The 18,664-nt window shown below is 50.5% G+C and overlaps 1 protein-coding gene across 1 annotated transcript in view; it reads left to right on the top strand.

The window, feature by feature from the left end:
* The window catches only part of LOC136384937 (deleted in malignant brain tumors 1 protein), a 71,701-nt gene that overhangs the window by 45,252 nt on the left and 7,785 nt on the right, over positions 1-18,664 (top strand). Inside the window, exons 36-44 of the mRNA XM_066355596.1 lie at positions 1,837-1,869; positions 2,028-2,066; positions 2,249-2,287; positions 2,712-2,750; positions 6,138-6,170; positions 7,910-8,221; positions 10,132-10,164; positions 12,315-12,490; positions 15,311-15,693. Coding sequence (XP_066211693.1) covers positions 1,837-1,869; positions 2,028-2,066; positions 2,249-2,287; positions 2,712-2,750; positions 6,138-6,170; positions 7,910-8,221; positions 10,132-10,164; positions 12,315-12,490; positions 15,311-15,693 — 1,087 coding nt within the window. The remainder of the gene's footprint in view (positions 1-1,836; positions 1,870-2,027; positions 2,067-2,248; positions 2,288-2,711; positions 2,751-6,137; positions 6,171-7,909; positions 8,222-10,131; positions 10,165-12,314; positions 12,491-15,310; positions 15,694-18,664) is intronic.

Below are 18,664 nucleotides of genomic sequence, written 5' to 3'. Positions count from 1 at the left end.
ATTTCTCTTTGTGGTGGGGTCTGTGAAAAGAAGGGTCTCCAGATCTCTTAGGCAAGGACAAGTTCCAGAGAGCATCATTATGGTGTGACATTTTCCTGAGAGCTAACAGAGATGTTAGAGAGTGTTCAGACCAGAAGTCACAAACAGGCAACGGATGGGCCAGTGAGGACCCATGGATGAGTTTAGATCAGGAGTCCCCAAACATTTTACACAGGGGGCCAGACCGTTGGAGGGCCAGACTATAAAAAAAACTAAGAGCAAATCCCTATGCACACTGCAAACATCTTATAATTTAAAGTAAAAAAACAAAATGGGAACAAATACAATATTTAAAATAAAGAACAAGTAAATTTAAATCAACAAACTGACAAATATTTCAATGGGAACTATGCTCCTCTCACTGACCACCAATGAAAGAAGTGCCCCTTCCGGAAGTGCGGTGGGGGCTGGATAAATTACCTTAGGGGGCCGTAGTTTGGGGACTCCTGGTTTAGATCCACATAACAGAGTTTTGCCTATGCAATGTTTAAAAATTTTTTTAATAGCACATTTTTAAAAAGGGATACTTCATACAAAAGTATAGATTTCAAGCTTTGTTGGAAAAACCAGAGGGTGAGAAAGACTAGCCCGAACTTTGGCAGAGCACCAGCTCTCTGAGGTTCCGTGGGGACGGGCCCCCTTTACCCAGGGCTGTCCTGTCGGTTCTCTCCTGGCCCCTGTCAATCATTCCTGGGCCTGGAGGCATCTCCATCGGGATGCTTGGTGCTTCTCAAACTTTAATGCGCAATAAGTCACTTGGAGATCTTGCTAAAATGCAGATTCTGGTTCAGTAAATCTGAGAGTCTGGGGCGGGCCTCAGAGTCTGTCTTTATTACCAGGTGCTATTGAGGCTGCTGGTCCCTGGACGAGCCCTTCCGATGCAGCAGCTGAGAGATGCAAAAAAGGAAGGGACTAGCCCAAGGTCATGTGCTTGGTTCCACAAAGAGCAGAGCCTAGAACCAGGTCTCGTGGGTCCCAGACCCATGTCCCATGTCCTCTATTATTGCTTTCCCTTAGCCTCAGGAAACAAGGTAAAATCTCACATTCTCACGTGCCGAACAAGCAGCCGTCTGGTCTCCCTACTGGCTGTGTATTATGTGAGACAGCAGATGGGGGAGGTGGACACCTCAGAGCAGAGCCAGGGCCACAACGGCAGGAAATGCTAACGGAGGCCGGTCGCAACTACCCGAGGGATTCCTTGTGCGACTTCGGGTTTAAGATTTTACAAACACAGTGTGGAGGTTTATTTGGGGAAGGACAAGAAAGAGGAGGTGCCCTCCCCTACTCTAGGTGCTAAAGCAATTAAGAAATAAAGCATCACAGTCAACACAAACTACGGCCTTTATTGCTGATAAAGGCAGGTTGGAGGGTCCATGGGCCTGCCGCCCCTGCCTCACCCTCAGTCCAGAGCTATCCCTTTCCTGGCTCACTGCCTCCCACCCATCTGAGAGGAGGTCCAGGGAAAGCAAGTTGGCCATCTGCAGAATCTTTTTAGGTTAGCCCCATACGGAGGAGTAACTTGGAGCAATGGTGGTTGTCCTCTGAACAGATAATGCCGACCTCCGAGGGGAAAAGTAAAGGGTGGGCAAGAGGAATGGAGCCCCAAGGAGTGGAGGGGTGGCCTGGAGACAGTGGGGGGCCTGGAGATGTCCTGCTGCAGACCTGGTCTGGAAGGCAGAGAAATGAGTCGGGCTGTCACACTGACCTACGGCAGCCGTCTTTATAGCTCCTGTCTTACAGCCACAGATGTGCCTGCGAGGGCTGTCTTATTGCTGTCTTATGTTTGTTCATTTACAGCTTCAACCTCAACTGCTGTGACTGCCACACCAGGTAAAAATCCTGTCTACTGTCCCATTCAGAGCCTCATCCTGCAGTTCCATTTATCACAGTAGGTTATTCAGGGAAGTTTTGCCCCCGACACAGACCGTAAAAATAGACACTCACGCATCCTCTCCACGGTCTTTAAGTTCTTTCTTGTTTTTCTATAGATATCTCTTCCACCGGAGCCGAGGTGACCTCTCCATCTGGTAAAGGCTCCCTCATTGTGATGTTTAAAGTCATGAGACCAGCTTCTTACTTGCCATGTTTCCTTTAGACAGTGAGCCCACTTAAAGACCACTTGGGCCACAGAGTAAACCTCAGTGGAAAGACACCTGGAAGTGTCCTTTCTCTCATTTAGAAGTGCCCTGTCCTCTTTGTTCATCCACAGGTGTACCCTCCACCTTTGCAGAAGTGGACACCGCCTCTGGTAATGTTTTCTGCTGTCCCATTTCTTAAATAGGGTCATCTCCCCTCTTTCTGTCTAACAAATGGACACATGTACCGAATATCTCATCTCTAATGTTAAGTCCCACTGTAAGATGATGTCCTGACATCATCTCTTTTTCACCTTCTCTTCACTTATTCAGAGACTCAGGACTGGTCCCTCCACTGGGGACTGCCTTCTGCTGGTGGCACTGGTCTTCATCAGACGTATCCCAGGTGGGGGGAGGGCTGAGGGTCCACACCTCCGCCTGCTTGGCAGGTGGTGCTTGACCCGTCCAGCACATCCAAACACACACAGGGAGAACTGGCTTGTGGCCGCTTTGGTTGGCCCTTCTGTTTTCTACCACACTGTTGTTTTAAAAATCCTTTCTTCTCCCTGGTATTTGAGTTTGGTTCTTTGTGTGCAGATTCCACTCCCACTTCAGGCGAAGGGCCTTCTCTACCAGGTACGCTCTCTGTTGCAGCCCCGGGGTCCCCGGGGAGTGACTTTCTGGAAAGTCCCAGCCTCACAAGTTTACAGAGCAGAGTAGGCACTTCCTGTTTCCCGGGAGACAGGAGAGGAGAGGAGAGGACAGGCCACTCGCCTGTCCCTGCTTACGATTCTGAATAGAGTAAAACGTGAGGACAGGATAAATAGGATAAAATAGCGTCGGACGTTAACCCTGGACTCCTCCTTAAAGATGACCTTCCCCAGCAAGTCGCAAATGTTAACGTGCAAGCAAACGGCCCAGAGAACTTGTTCAAATGCAGGTTCTGAGTCAGTGGCTCCAGGTGGACCTGTGTTCCGCACTTCTCACAGGCTGCCGAGTGAGGCCCGTTAGGGAGTTAAGATGCTAACTGCCCACCCTGTGTGAGAGGCAAGGGAGGCCCAGAGAAGGAAGAGACTCGCCTTAGGTCACTGTCTCGGCCAGCCAGGGCTGCTATATATAGCTCAGTGTCACAGACTGCATGGCTTCCACACAGAAATTTACTTTCTCACAGTTCTGAAGACTGGAAGTCCAAGATCCAGGTGACAATAGGGTTGATGTCTGATGAGGGCTCCTCCCTTGGGGTAGAAATTGCCACCTTCTCTGTGTGTGTTCACAGGACCCAGAGAGAGAGAGACAGAGACAGAGAGAGAGAGAAAAAAAAAAGCGCTCTGGTGTCTCTCTTATAAGGACACCAATCCTATTAGCTCAGGGCCCCAACTTTATGACTTCATTTAACCTTAATTTACATCCTTAGAGGCCCCATCTCCAAATACAGTCACATTGGGGGTTAAGGCTTGAACATAATGAGTTTGCAGGGGACAGTTTGGTCCATAGCAGCCACAGAGCTAAAGCAAGGCGACACTGGGTCTCCTGGCTCCCATCCAAGGTCCACTCTGCTCTCAGGCTCTGCTGATGCCTCCGTCTGGTGTTCCTCCCTCTCCCTGAGATCCACCGTCTCTGTGCTCCCCCAAATCCCTGAGATCCACCGTCTCTGTGCTCCCCCAAATCCCTGAGATCCACCGTCTGGTGTTCCTCCCTCTCCCTGAGATCCACTGTCTGTGTGCTCCCCCAAATCCCTGAGATCCACCGTCTCTGTGCTCCCACAAACCCCCGAGATCCTCTGTCTGTGTGCTCCCACAAACCCCTGAGATCCACTGTCTATGTGCTCCCACAAACCCCTGAGATTCACTGTCTGTGTGCTCCCACAAACCCCTGAGATCCTCCGTCTGTGTGCTCCCACAAACCCCTGAGATCCACTGTCTGTGTGCTCCCACAAACCCCTGAGATCCACTGTCTGTGTGCTCCCCCAAATCCCTGAGATCCACTGTCTGTGTGCTCCCCCAAATCCCTGAGATCCACTGTCTATGTGCTCCCCCAAATCCCTGAGATCCACTGTCTGTGTGCTCCCCCAAATCCCTGAGATCCACTGTCTATGTGCTCCCCCAAATCCCTGAGATCCTCCGTCTGTGTGTTCCCACAAACCCCTGAGATCCACTGTCTGTGTGCTCCCACAAACCCCTGAGATCCTCTGTCTGTGTGCTCCCACAAACCCCTGAGATCCACTGTCTGTGTGCTCCCACAAACCCCTGAGATCCTCCATCTGTGTGCTCCCACAAACCCCTGAGATCCACTGTCTGTGTGCTCCCACAAACTCCTGAGATCCTCCGTCTGTGTGCTCCCACAAACCTCTGAGATCCTCCGTCTGTGTGCTCCCCCAAATCCCTGAGATCCTCCGTCTGTGTGCTCCCACAAACCCCTGAGATCCACTGTCTGTGTGCTCCCACAAACCCCTGAGATCCTCCGTCTGTGTGCTCCCCCAAATCCCTGAGATCCACTGTCTCTGTGCTCCCCCAAATCCCTGAGATCCACTGTCTATGTGCTCCCCCAAATCTCTGAGATCCACTGTCTATGTGCTCCCCCAAATCCCTGAGATCCACTGTCTGTGTGCTCCCCCAAATCCCTGAGATCCACTGTCTGTGTGCTCCCACAAACCCCTGAGATCCTCTGTCTGTGTGCTCCCACAAACCCCTGAGATCCTCTGTCTGTGTGCTCCCACAAACCCCTGAGATCCACTGTCTATGTGCTCCCCCAAATCCCTGGGATACCGATCTCTTCATGATAAGGCTGCTGCTCTCCTCCATTTACTTATTTTCTTTCTTTTCAAGTTCCAGTTACTCTAAAGACACATGGAGTAAAACTCACTGAAAGCAAAGTTTAGGACTTTCTTTTTAATTACATTTAAGTACTGGCTTCCTTCCTCCCTCCTTATGTTCCTCCCTCCCTCCCTTCCTGTTTCTGCAGCCAGTGTCTCTGGGAGTGTAAGAACAGGCGTGGTGGCTGTCAAGCCATTACCTCCCTTCCTGCTCATCCCTTATCCACCTCACCGAGCCCAGAGAGAATGCAGCTCCCACACCTTATTTAGAAAGAGTCTGTGCTCTGGGGCCTCACAGGCTTGAACTGTAGGTGACCCGGGCGTGTGATACGAGCCCTCAGGTCTCCAGTTCCTCATCAATAAAATAGTGATTATCCTGGCATCATTGCTGTAAGGATTAGAAATATGAATTATAAGAAACATTGTAGATGCTCAAAAGGAGAATTGTTGTTCATCTGCCTTGCAAAATATGAACTTGTCGTGCACCATTTCACCCCTGAATGTGTAAATCCACGGATAGACACTCAGGGTGGATTGATTCTATTACATAAGCGTACAGAACATATGTGTTTTTATAGACTTGTAGTCTACAGTGTAAAATTTCAATGAAGCCAAAGGTAAAGCTTTCTTTCACTGAAAAAAGTTTTTTGGGTTTTTTTTGGCACCACAGAAGTAACACCCTCACCTGGTAATGACCTATGCCTGTTACTGGGTTAACCCTTAGTTTTCCAGTATTTACACAGCCATACTCTGTCATAAAACCCATTGTTATTTTTTCTACCTCATTTCCCTCTGTGTATTTTCACGTGGAATTACATCTTGCAGATATGATCTTTCTTGCTAAAATTTTTTGAGGAATCGGAGTTTATTTTCTTCACTTAATTTGCAGACACTATAAATTTTTTTTCTATAGAAGCAAATGCTTTCACCCTTTGAAAAACTCAACATATTTATACAGTTTGTTCTCTGACCATTTAACAACGTGTTTTGTTTTTGGAGAATAAACAAGACACAATACCACTTGTTACATTTCAAAGCCAAGAAAATAAAACTTAACAGACAGTATTTCTGCACCCAAACCAAAGTAGAAACTTAAAAGTATTCATGCCCAAACTTAGAAAAAAACACCCAATTCTTTTTTTTTTTAGCTTTGAATATCAATATGTAACTTTGAGAATATGCATTTTTAAGCTTTTTTTTTTTTTTTGCAGTTACAATTTCAGCTGGTGAAGAACCTTTACCTGGTAAATTTTGTTTGTTTCTAAGTATTAAATGATCATTTCATTATTAATACTGTCAAGATCATATTTATTATTCATTCAAATGTCCTCCTCTTTACGGAAAGCTTTTTTGAGCACACACAGACCTTTGTGGGTTAGAAGGCCCAAGTTCACTGCCAAGGTCTCACTCAGAAGATAGCTGCCTTTGTTCATGGCTCAGACAAACATAGTTACCTTGCTTCCAATATCACCTCAACAAATTAGATGAGGAGAAAGCAACCATCTGAGACCAGGATATTGCAGTCAGAGAAGCTGAACCCCGTGGTATTTATCAACACCTACTAAGCATTTTTTATGCACCAAGCATAGCAGGAAATTGGAAAAACAGTTACTTGTAACCAATTTATGTGAAGACATGTGTCTGTGGGTGTGGTGTCAACACATGCATAGGTTTCTTATTTTTTTCTTTACTTTTACTTTTTAAGATCACCTTTTCTGAAGTATAATGATATGCAATAAATTGCACACACCCGTGAGTTTTGTCTAATGTATACAGCTGTGTACCCACCCCACAATCAAGATACGAGCGTTTCCATCACCCCAGAGAGTTCCCTCCCACCTCCCCAGGCCAGCCCTGACCTGCGTTCTGGCCCTGTATTTCAAATTGGTTTTTCTAGACTCTCATATAAATGGCATCAAATGATATGTGCTCTTTCCTGCCTGACTTCTTTTGCTTAACAAGTTGTTGTTGAGATTTGTCCGTGTGATTGCGTAATCGGCAGCTTGTTCCTGTTATGGCTTACTAATAATATTCCATTGTGTGGATGTACCACAACTTATTCATCCATTCTCCTGTGGCTCGGCAGTTGGATTGTTTCTGTTTCTATTACTGTTGAGAATTCTTCCCTGGACAAATCTTTCTGTAAACATGTGTTATTGTTTATCTGCATAGCCATGTTAAATAACATAGGTTTTTAAAACATGATTGAGTTATAACATTATATTAGCTTCCGGTGTACAACATAATGATTCAATATTTGCATATGTTGCAAAATAATCACCACAGTAACCTCGTTAGCATCCATCACCAGACATGGTTACAATTTATTTTTTTCATAAGAACTTTTAAGATCTATTCTCTTAGCACCTTTCAAATATACACTACCACTTATAATGGTTTACACAATAAACTATAGTCACCAGGTGGTACATTACATCTCCAGAACTTATTTACCTCATAACTGGAAAGTTGTAGCCATGATAGAGTTTTTACAGTTAAAATGTTGGCTTTTATCATCAAGAGTACAAGAAATTTCTTTGGCTAGATTTTATTTGAGGAATCAGAGCCATGCCTCTTTTTAGAATAGTTGTCTTCTAAGATTTCGGGTGGGGTTTTTTTTTTGGGGGGGGGTTTGCCTTTTTTATTTTGTTTTCTTTTGGTATTTAGTATTTTTGTTTAAAGATTAAATTCTTAGGTATCTGGAAAATTAGGCTGCCCATAATGGCCATTCCTTGAGGATTTCAGCTAATTAAGATTTTACTTTTTTGTGAAAGAGTAATACAGACAGAACAAGGTGGGGGAAAGGGAGGAGGAGGAGAAGAAGGAAAATGAGAGTGGGTGGGGGGAGAGGAGAAACAACACGACCAGACACGGAATTCATCCCAGCCTTGTTTTTCTACTGTATATGACAAGGGGCCCCAAGAGACGCGTTGGCACCTGCAGTGGGTCCTTCCCACCTGACTCACTCTCTTGCCTCCCGCAGACCCGCCCCTGCGCCTGGCCGGAGGGCGCAGCCGCTGCGAGGGCCGGGTTGAGGTCTGGCACCAGGGCGTGTGGGGCACGGTGTGCGACGACCACTGGAACATCAGGAACGCCCGTGTTGTGTGCCGCCTTCTGGGCTGTGGCAGCGCGCTCAGTGCCCTGGGGCGCGGCCACTTTGGCCCAGGCTGGGGGCCCATCCTGCTGGACGACGTGCGCTGTGCAGGCACTGAGGACGCGCTGGACCGCTGCGCCCACTCGGGCTGGGCCCGACACGACTGCCAGCACTGGGAGGACGCGGGCGTGGTCTGCGCAGGTACCGAGGCCCCGTCCCACCTGCCCAGCCCTGCGGTCTTCCTGAGGCTCTGTCCCCTCTGCTCAAGCCTTCCTAAGATCAACACTCCCCCCACCCCCACCCAACCTGAGGCTCTGTCCCTCTGCTCAAGCCTTCCTAAGATCAACACTCCCCCCCACCCCCCACCCAAGGAGTGTCAGGTTGGCCAAGGCGCCAGGTTCTAGGATAACAAAGAGCATATTTGTTACACAGCCATTCTGGTAAATGTTCTAATCCTACAGCCTTGGGAGTTTATTACTCAGTTTCGTCCAATGGCAATGCAGAGCAATGTTCTGAAATATAGCTAAAATATCAGGAGGCCGGAGGAAGAAGCAGCGATGTAATAAAGCAATAGGACATAGAACTTGCTGCTATGGGTCTGGCGACAGTTTATCCAAGTCCCTTTTTCAGTCTCGGGGTCACCGGGGACACAATCCTGGGTGGATGCCCTTCTCACCTTGACCTGGCTCTCAGAAGTCAGAAACCTACCATGTCCTGAGTTCCCCTTGGGCCCCTTCCATCCCAGATCTTTCTGAAATAGTTCCCACTCCTCCCCCCCATATCAGCCTGGTCATGCTGACCTCTGCAGGCTGCCCCTGCTGGGTGGACTAGTACTTCCTTAGATTTGTCCTGGGGCTTGCCGTGTGAACCTCAAGGTATAACAGGATTCAAAGATTTGGTGAGCAAGACTGAGCTCACCTTGTCTGCTCCATTCTTAGGTTTTATAGGTAAACAAGGTAAAGACAATCATCGCCATTGCTTTACCTCAATGTGGGGGTTGCTCTTGTTTTATGTAGAAACAGGGCCCAAACAGAAAAGTGGTCAGAGCGTCGCTGAGACAAACACCCATCAGTCCGGCAGGAGCCGTGTCCATCAGTCTGCCTGGGGTTGTGGAGTCTGTATCTTCCTGGGGTTTTGGGGTCTGTATCTTCCTGGGGTTGTGGGGCCTGTATCTTCCTGGGGTTGTGGGGCCTGTATCTTCCTGGGGTTGTGGGGTCTGTATCTTCCTGGGGTTTTGGGGTCTGTATCTTCCTGGGGTTGTGGGGCCTGTATCTTCCTGGGGTTGTGGGGCCTGTATCTTCCTGGGGTTGTGGGGTCTGTATCTTCTTGGGGCTGTAGGGCCTGTATCTTCCTGGGGTTGTGGAGTCTGTATCTTCCTGGGGTTTTGGGGTCTGTATCTTCCTGGGGTTGTGGGGCCTGTATCTTCATGGGGTTGTGGGGCCTGTATCTTCCTGGGGTTGTGGAGTCTGTATCTTCCTGAGGTTGTGGGGCCTGTATCTTCCAGATCCTCACTTCTGCTGTGTCTGTTCACGGCACCAGCTCTTCCCCCTGCTGTCAGGGGGCCCACTGTAAATGACAATTCATTTCCATTCTTGGATTAGACACCACGGGGTTTCCCTCACATCAGGTACAGCGACCAAATGACCAGTGGGCTGGGTCTAGAGAGGTCGAGTGAGTCTGGTGGGCCACACCCCCTGGCGGGGCCCTGGCCCCTGGCCCTCGGTGACTGTCCTGCCTTGCTTCTGGGCTGGGGAGGCCTTTGATAGCCACAAACTTCATAGTTCCCAGGCTGAGTTTCCAAGTGTGCCATGTGCCTGGGAAGGGACACCAGCCAGAGTTCATACACGTGACAGGGTTTATAAGCCGCAAAGCCCTGTGTGTACTATGCACACATATCGGAATCTCTCCCTCCGGCTCCATCAGGAGGCCCTGGGTTCTCCTTTCTCTGATCGCCCTGGAGCATTCATGCCACTGCACTTCAGAGTTAATCGCTGAACAAGGGGTGGAGGGGGCAGGCTGCTGCCCTGCGCTTCGAGTCTGCGGCTGGCTGCACGTGCAGCCCAGCGATTCTGCATGGTTGATATTTGCCTCTCATTGCTCTCCCTCCCCAGGCGGAGCCGACTCTGCCATGCGCAAGGACAATGGTAAAGTCTCCTGCTCTCCTAGGGTCTGAGGCTGCGGGAAGGGGGAGCTACAGGAACAGTACTCTGGGGAAAAGAGAGCCGGCTGTGAGGGGGACCAGCTTCTGTGTCTCCACTGAGACCTCTGTATCTCCATCTACTCACTGGGCCTTAGGAGGTTGGGGAAGAAGCCTCTTTGCACCTCTGCCCTCCCCCATTGCGCCTCTGCCCTCCCCCGTTGTACTTCTGTCCTTTGTGCCCCTGCCCTCCTCCTTTGTGCCTCTGCCCTCCCCCGTTGTACTTCTGTCCTTTGTGCCCCTGCCCTCCTCCTTTGTGCTCTGCCCTCCCCCTTTGTGCCTCTGCCCTCCCCCTTTGTGCCTCTGCCCTCCCCCTTTGTGCCTCTGCCCCCTCCCCCTTTGTGCCCTGCCCTCCCCCTTTGTGCCTCTGCCCCTTCCCTTTGTGCCTCTGCCCTCCCCTTTGTGCCTCTGCCCCTCCCCTTTGTGCCTCTGCCCTCCCCCTTTGTGCCTCTGCCCCCTCCCCTTTGTGCCTCTGCCCTCCCCCTTTGTGCCTCTGCTCCCTCCCCTTTGTGCCCTGCCCTCCCCCTTTGTGCCTCTGCCCCTCCCCTTTGTGCCTCTGCCCTCCCCCTTTGTGCCTCTGCCCTCCCCCTTTGTGCCTCTGCCCTCCCCCTTTGTGCCTCTGCCCTCCCCCTTTGTGCCTCTGCTCCCTCCCCTTTGTGCCTCTGCCCCCTCCCCCTTTGTGCCCTGCCCTCCCCCTTTGTGCCTCTGCCCCTCCCCTTTGTGCCTCTGCCCCCTCCCCTTTGTGCCTCTGCCCTCTCCCCCTTTGTGTTTCTGCCCTCCCCCTTTGTGCCTCTGCCCCCTCTCCCTTTGTGTCTCTGCCCTCCCCCTTTGTGCCTCTGCCCTCTCCCCTTTGTGCCTCTGCCCTCTCCCCTTTGTGCCTCTGCCCTCCCCCTTTGTGCCTCTGCCCCCTCTCCCCTTTGTGCCTCTGCCCTCCCCCTTTGTGCTCTGCCCTCTCCCCTTTGTGCCTCTGCCCTCCCCCTTTGTGCCTCTGCCCCCTCCCCTTTGTGCCTCTGCCCTCCCCTTTGTGCTCTGCCCTCCCCCCTTTGTGCCTCTGCCCCCTCCCCTTTGTGCCTCTGCCCTCCCCCTTTGTGCTCTGCCCTCTCCCCTTTGTGCCTCTGCCCTCCCCCCTTTGTGCCTCTGCCCCCTCTCCCTTTGTGCCTCTGCCCTCCCCCCTTTGTGCCTCTGCCCTCTCCCTTTGTGCCTCTGCCCTACCCCTTTGTGCTCTGCCCTCTCCCCTTTGTGCCTCTGTCCCCTCTCCCTTTGTGCCTCTGCCCTCCCCCTTTGTGCCTCTGCCCCCTCCCCTTTGTGCCTCTGCCCTCCCCCTTTGTGCTCTGCCCTCTCCCCTTTGTGCCTCTGCCCTCCCCCTTTGTGCCTCTGCCCCCTCCCCCTTTGTGTCTCTGCCCTCCCCCTTTGTGCCTCTGCCCCCTTTCCCTTTGTGCCTCTGCCCTCCCCCTTTGTGCCTCTGCCCTCTCCCCTTTGTGCCTCTGCCCTCCCCCTTTGTGCTCTGCCCTCTCCCCTTTGTGCCTCTGCCCTCCCCCTTTGTGCCTCTGCCCTCTCCCCTTTGTGCCTCTGCCCTCTCTCCCTTTGTGCCTCTGCCAACTCCCCCTTTGTGCCTCTGCCCTCTCCCCTTTGTGCCTCTGCCCCCTCTCCCTTTGTGCCTCTGCCCTCTCCCCTTTGTGCCTCTGCCCTCTCCCCTTTGTGCCTCTGCCCCCTCTCCCTTTGTGCCTCTGCCCTCTCCCTTTGTTTCCACTCTCCTTCTCTAACCAGGAGGATGCATGTTCAGGCTCAGGTGTTTTCATCCTGTGAACTGAGCTATCCTTTGCCTCCTTAGAAGGATCTCTGACTCCCAGGCCCTGGGATGCATGCTGTGGGTGGGGTTCCCCATGGATGTGGTATGACTTTGGGAAAAGGGGGCTATAAATAAAGTCAATGAAAGTATAATCTGTATAATCACAGTCAAAAGTGTGGGGGGGATGAGGAGAGCTGAGCCAATCCAGGGCACAGTCGGCACTTTTATAAAGGAAACAAATACCCACCCCCCATGCCTGGCAAGTCAGGGTCTGGGTGTGAGTTTCTCCCCTCCTCTGTCCTCTGCAGCCTGGCTCTCCTGCCTGCCTCACCTCTTCCAAGTCACCATCGACAGAGGCTATCTCCGGAGGCTGGGCTACTCCTCCTGGGATGTGCACTTAAATGATGAGCTGTGTCGCCCCCGGGTCATGGGGCGCTACCTGATCTTCAACATTCCCTATGGCCACTGTGGCACCGTCCAACAGGTGAGAAACTGACAAGGTGGTGGTACCCTTCTGGGGATGGAGGCCAAGGGACAGAGGAAAGGCACAAGCCATGACTTCCTTTCTGAGTCCGCTGAAACCTGGAATGGCTCCCTAATTTGTCAGAAACTTTCCTTCCATCTGGGAATTTGAGATAATTACTAAATTTGGAATGCACGGTAACAAGTGATAAGTGCTGATGGACTGATAGATAGGTGGATGAATGGATGGACTGATAGATACGTGGATGAATGGATGGACGGATAGATAGGTGGATGAATGGATGGACGGATAGATAGGTGGATGAATGGATGGATAGATAGGTGGATGAATGGATGGACGGATAGATAGGTGGATGAATGGATGGACTGATAGACAGGTGGATGAATGGATGGACGGATAGATAGGTGGATGAATGGATGGACGGATAGACAGGTAGATGAATGGATGGACTGATAGACAGGTAGATGAATGGATGGACGGATAGACAGGTGGATGAATGGATGGACGGATAGATAGGTGGATGAATGGATGGACGGATAGACAGGTGGATGAATGGATGGACGGATAGATAGGTGGATGAATGGATGGACGGATAGACAGGTAGATGAATGGATGACCGGGAGCTATTCCCTTAGCTCCAAAGCCAAAACATTTTTTACAATGTGTTTCTTTATTCAATATTATGCACACCTACCATGTGTAAGCTATGCTGCCAGACCTGGGGGAGGGCGGAGGATCTGTCTGTCTGACTGCCATGTTTCTAACCAGGTAGCTAGCTAGCTGTATTTCCCAATCGAGAAAGTAAAGATCTCAAGTATGTATGTATAATGAAATGCATATGTTCAGTTCCTTTTCCTTACATCCCTGCTTTTTTCACAAAACAGTGTCACTGAAGTTAAGGAAACAAGATACCAAAGGTATAGGGAGTCTGTATAATCACAGCCATTTTTCTCAGTACATTTAACAGCATTACACGTTCCAAAGCAAGGTCCCCATGCTACTCCTCCATTCTTTTGCACCCATGTTTACACACACACACACACACACACACACACACACACACACACACCAGAAAACACGACATTGTTGGAGGTTGAATTCATTCAAATGATCTGCATGATGCCAAATAACCACATTTTGTCTCTTTGGTTGGGCAGACCATGCTCTGGAAATTCGAGCTTCCGCCTTGGAAGTCTCTGCCCCAGGAGCCATGCTTGAAGGCCCTGTGTCAGGGCGGAGGGCAGCCCCGGGAGCTTGGGGCCATCAGGGAGGACCTCCAGATGTCCTCTCTGGCCCTGGCTGACCCGGCTTTCCTAGAAAGCCTCGGGTGCTGGGCACAGCGCTGGGACCAGAGGGCACAGTAGGCCAGGAAACGCCTGGGGTGACACGGGTTCCAGGCCACCCCCAGGGGAGACACCATGACAAGCTCCTGTGTCTGATTTCAGAGTCAGTGAATGAGCAGCCTTTCAGGTGCTGGCAACACAGCAGCCAACGAGACCGACAGGGGCCTGTTTCATGGCTCTTGCACATTCAAGACAAGGGAGACAGACATTGAACAGATGCACACATGAGAGTCCTTTGTAGTGAAAGGGTTAAGAAGACAGTAAAACAAGGAAGGGAACAGAAAATGATTTGGAGTGGAAGGGAGGTCACTTTGAACAGGGTTAGTGGCCAAGGAGCCAGGCCTGATGGAGGAGATGGAGCCAGGTGAGGATGAACGAGACTGTTCCTGGCAGCAGGTGCAGAGGCCCTGGGGCCACAGCGAGCATGGAGGGCCCCAGGAAGAGGCTCAAGGCACAGGAACTCTGGGATGCCCAAGGTCAGGTTGGAATGGATCAGGGCCATGTGGTCATGAAGTTTAGCTTTTCTTCTAAACTGTGCATTGTCAATGAGGGTGATGCCACCCTCAGTGGGGAGGAGAGATATTGATTCTTTGGGCTAAGGAAAAAAGGAGAAAGCCTTTCATTATGGGTAAAACACAGATATACATATAGAACATGTACAGTGTATTGTACTAACGTTGCATAACGGAGGCTGGGGAGGGGCGGGATGAGAAGGAAAGAAAACATCTAAAAAGGCCAACTAGTGAGGACAGCGGTCTCAGCAGTCCTCAGAGGCAGAAAGCCACAGGGTCTGAGTCACACAGACTGAGGACTCCTTGGACGCCTGTCCTTGAGAAGGCTGAGTCTCTGGACAACACTCAGGGCTGTGGGAAGGAGGCTGCCGGAGGCTCCTCGGCCTGCAGGTGTCCACTCTGCCTCTTAGAGTCATGCCGGATTGGACGGGGTGATGCTGGCAGCGAAGGTCAGCAGGGCTGGCCCAGGCTTTCAGCTAGAGAGGGTCCAGGCCTGGTCTGGGGCCGAGCAGGGAGGAGCCAGAGACAGGATGAGGGCTCCAGTGGGGGTGGTGTGTGTGTGCAGGAGCACCAGAGCCCGAGGGAACGGAATGAGTGGGGGGAGCCAGCAGCCAGGTTGGACCCCCCACACCATGTTCAGGAGCACCAGGGCTGGAGGGAACGGAACGGTGGGGGTGGGAGGAGCCAGCAGCCACCGTGGACCGCCCCCCCCCCCGAGATCCCTCACAGGAGGGAGGGAGTCCAGGCTCCCCCATCGGGGGCTCCCTGTGTGCACCCTGACCTCCAGGGAGCAGGTCACCCCCTCAGGGCACTGGGTAACACAGAGGTCAGGCCCAAAGCTTCCTGGCCTGCAGCTGGTCAGCAAGCTGGCCCCCAGCAGCCGAGGCCTCTGCTCACGAAGGCAGGTGCTGCCAGGGCGCCCGGAGCCCTGGTCCCCACTCTCCTCCGCCCTCCCGCCCTCCCAGGGAAGCAGCGGCTCCCTCAGCTACTCCAACTCCATCAGAGGCCGGCTACGGGGCCGCCCTGGCCGGGTGGTCGTGCGGCACAGGGTGCCTCAGCTGACGTTCACCTGCACCGTGGGTGGCCCGCCAGCAGTCAACACTGTTCCTGGGGCTGACATCCCGGGTCGGAGTGCCGGCTACGACGTGTCCCTCTCGTTCCTTGAGTCGCCCGTGTCCCCGCATGTGGGCAGCACGAGGCCGTACCACGCCAGCCAGAGGAAAGAGGTCTTCCTCCAAGTCACACTCCAGAGCCCTGACCTCAACCTGAGGCTCTTTGTGGACACCTGTGTGGCTTCTCCTGACCCCCAGGATTTTACAACTGTCAAGTACGACCTGATCCGGCACGGGTGAGGAAAATAGAAGGCCCGCTGGGGTGGGCTACTTTATTCACATGGCAGTCCTTCGGGGGAACCTTTGGCTTCTCAACTGGTTGTCCTAAATCATAAGATTGTGGCCTGACCTGTGGTGGCGCAGTAGATAAAGCGTTGACCTAGAACACTGAGGTCGCGGGTTCAAAACCCTGAGCTTGCCTGGTCAAGGCACATATGGGAGTCGATGCTTCCTGCTCCTGCCCCCTTCTCTCTCTTTTTTTCTCTCTCCCCCCCCCTAAAAATGAATAAATAAATGAACAATCATAAGATTGTGGGAGAGAGTCCTCACCATGGCCCAGGGGCAGAGTTGAGGCCCTCACCGTACCTCTATCCCAGCTGGGGATGAGCAGTTATAGGAAGGAAGTGTGGATACTTCCTTCGACTTTCCAAAGAGCCCTGGGCAGAGCCTACTGCCTGGGACTCTGCTGTCCCATCCTGTTTTAAGTTTTATGACTTTCTAACACTCCCCATTCCTCGGGGCGCTGGGGCTCCCTCCGTGGGCTGGTGAGTTGTCCCAGGTAAGCTCTTGCAGTGGGGAGAGTTGTTCTGGCTCCTTCAGTTACACAAAGGACTTGTTGAGTTAGAACTCTGGCAAGGCGATGGCCTTTACAGCTGCCTCCTCCCCTAACAGTGTGAGACGCTCATGGCAGGCAACTGGCTATCAGTGCAGAAGCCACAAAAGCCCATCCCTGAGCGATGGCAGCTGTAGGGTGGTGAGAGCCGCAGAGGCCTAAGGCCTGAGAGGCGTGGTAGTGCCTGTTTCCCAAAGCTCGCCTCTCACACAGCGGTGTGAGCCGCGCTGCGGGCAGTGCACGGAGCCAGCAAGCGTTCCCTTTAACCCTCCTTACAAGTACAGTGCGTCCGTAAAGTCATGGTGCACTTTTGACCAGTCACAGGAAAGCAACAAAAGACGATAGAAATGTGAAATCTGCACCAAATAAAAGGAAAACTCTCACAGTTTCATACCTATTCAGTGCAGTTCGATGTGGGCTCACGCACAGATTTTTTAGGGCTCCTTAGGTAGCTATCCTGTATAGCCTCTACAGACTCGTCACTGACTGATGGCCTACCAGAACGGGGTTTCTCCACCAAACTGCCGGTTTCCTTCAACTGTTTATCCCACCGAGTAATGTTATCCCTATGTGGTGGCACTTCGTTATAAACGCGCCGATATTCACATTGCACTTTGATCATGGATTCGAATTTAGTGAGCCACAGAACACACTGAACTTTCCTCTGTACCGTCCACATCTCGACTGGCATGGCCGTGGGCTGCTCCGCTGTATACATGGTGTTACGTCATCATCTGCGCATGCGCACATGCTGCCACATCATCCTACAGAAACTGGGAGGGTTTTCCTTTTATTTGGTGCAGATTTCACATTTCTTTTTTTTTTTTTTTTTTTTTTTTAAATAAATTTTTATTAATGGTAATGGGATGACATTAATAAATCAGGGTACATATATTCAAAGAAAACATGTCTAGGTTATTTTGTCATTAAATTATGTTGCATACCCCTCGCCCAAAGTCAGATTGTCCTTCGCCACCCTCTATCTAGTTCTCTGTGCCCCTCCCCCTCCCCCTAACTCTCCCCCTGTCCTCCCTCCCCCCACCCCTGGTAACCACCACACTCTTGTCCATGTCTCTTAGTCTCATTTTTATGTTCCACCAATGTATGGAATCATGTAGTTCTTGTTTTTTTCTGATTTACTTATTTCACTCCTTATAATGTTATCAAGATCCCACCATTTTGCTGTAAATGATCTGATGTCATCGTTTCTTATGGCTGAGTAGTATTCCATAGTGTATATGTGCCACATCTTCTTTATCCAGTCTTCTATTGAAGGGCTTTTTGGTTGTTTCCATGTCTTGGCCACTGTGAACAGTGCTGCAATGAACATGGGGCTACATGTGTCTTCACGTATCAATGTTTCTGAGTTTTGGGGGTATATACCCAGTAGAGGGATTGCTGGGTCATAAGGTAGTTCTATTTGCAGTTTTTTGAGGAACCACCATACTTTCCTCCATAATGGTTGTACTACCTTACAGTCCCACCAACAGTGAATGAGGGTTCCTTTTTCTCCACAGCCTCTCCAACATTTGCTATTACCCGTCTTGTTGATCATAGCTAATCTAACAGGTGTGAGGTGGTATCTCATTGTAGTTTTGATTTGCATTTCCCTAATAACTAATGAAGCTGAGCATTTTTTCATATATCTGTTGGCCATTTGTATCTCTTCCTGGGAGAAGTGTCTATTCATGTCTTCTTCCCATTTTTTTATTGGATTGTTTGTTTGTTTGTTGTTGAGTTTTATGAGTTCTTTGTAAATTTTGGAAATTAGGCCCTTATCTGAGCTGTTGTTTGAAAATATCATTTCCCATTTAGTTGGCTGTCTGTTTATTTTTATATCAGTTTCTCTTGCTGAGCAAAAACTTTTTATTCTGATGTAGTCCCATTCATTTATCTTTGCCTTCACTTCTCTTGCCATTGGAGTCAAGTTCATAAAATGTTCTTTAAAACCCAGGTCCATGAGTTTAGTACCTATGTCTTCTTCTATGTACTTTATTGTTTCAGGTCTTATATTTAGGTCTTTGATCCATTTTGAATTAATTTTAGTACACGGGGACAGGCTGTAGTCGAGTTTCATTCTTTTGCATGTGGCTTTCCAGTTTTCCCAACACCATTTGTTGAAGAGGCTTTCTTTTCTCCATTGTGTGTTGTTGGCCCCTTTATCAAAGATTATTTGACCATATATATGTGGTTTTATTTCTGGGCTTTCTATTCTGTTCCATTGGTCTGAGTGTCTATATTTCTGCCAATACCATGCTGTTTTGATTATTGTGGCCCTATAATATAGTTTAAAGTCAGGTATTGTAATGCCCCCAGCTTCATTCTTTTTCCTTAGGATTGTTTTGGCTATTCGGGGTTTTTTATAGTTCCATATA

Source organism: Saccopteryx leptura, chromosome 13, assembly GCF_036850995.1.
Source record: "Saccopteryx leptura isolate mSacLep1 chromosome 13, mSacLep1_pri_phased_curated, whole genome shotgun sequence".
Taxonomy (NCBI): domain Eukaryota; kingdom Metazoa; phylum Chordata; class Mammalia; order Chiroptera; family Emballonuridae; genus Saccopteryx; species Saccopteryx leptura.
This window is presented reverse-complemented; position numbering and strand designations above follow the sequence as displayed.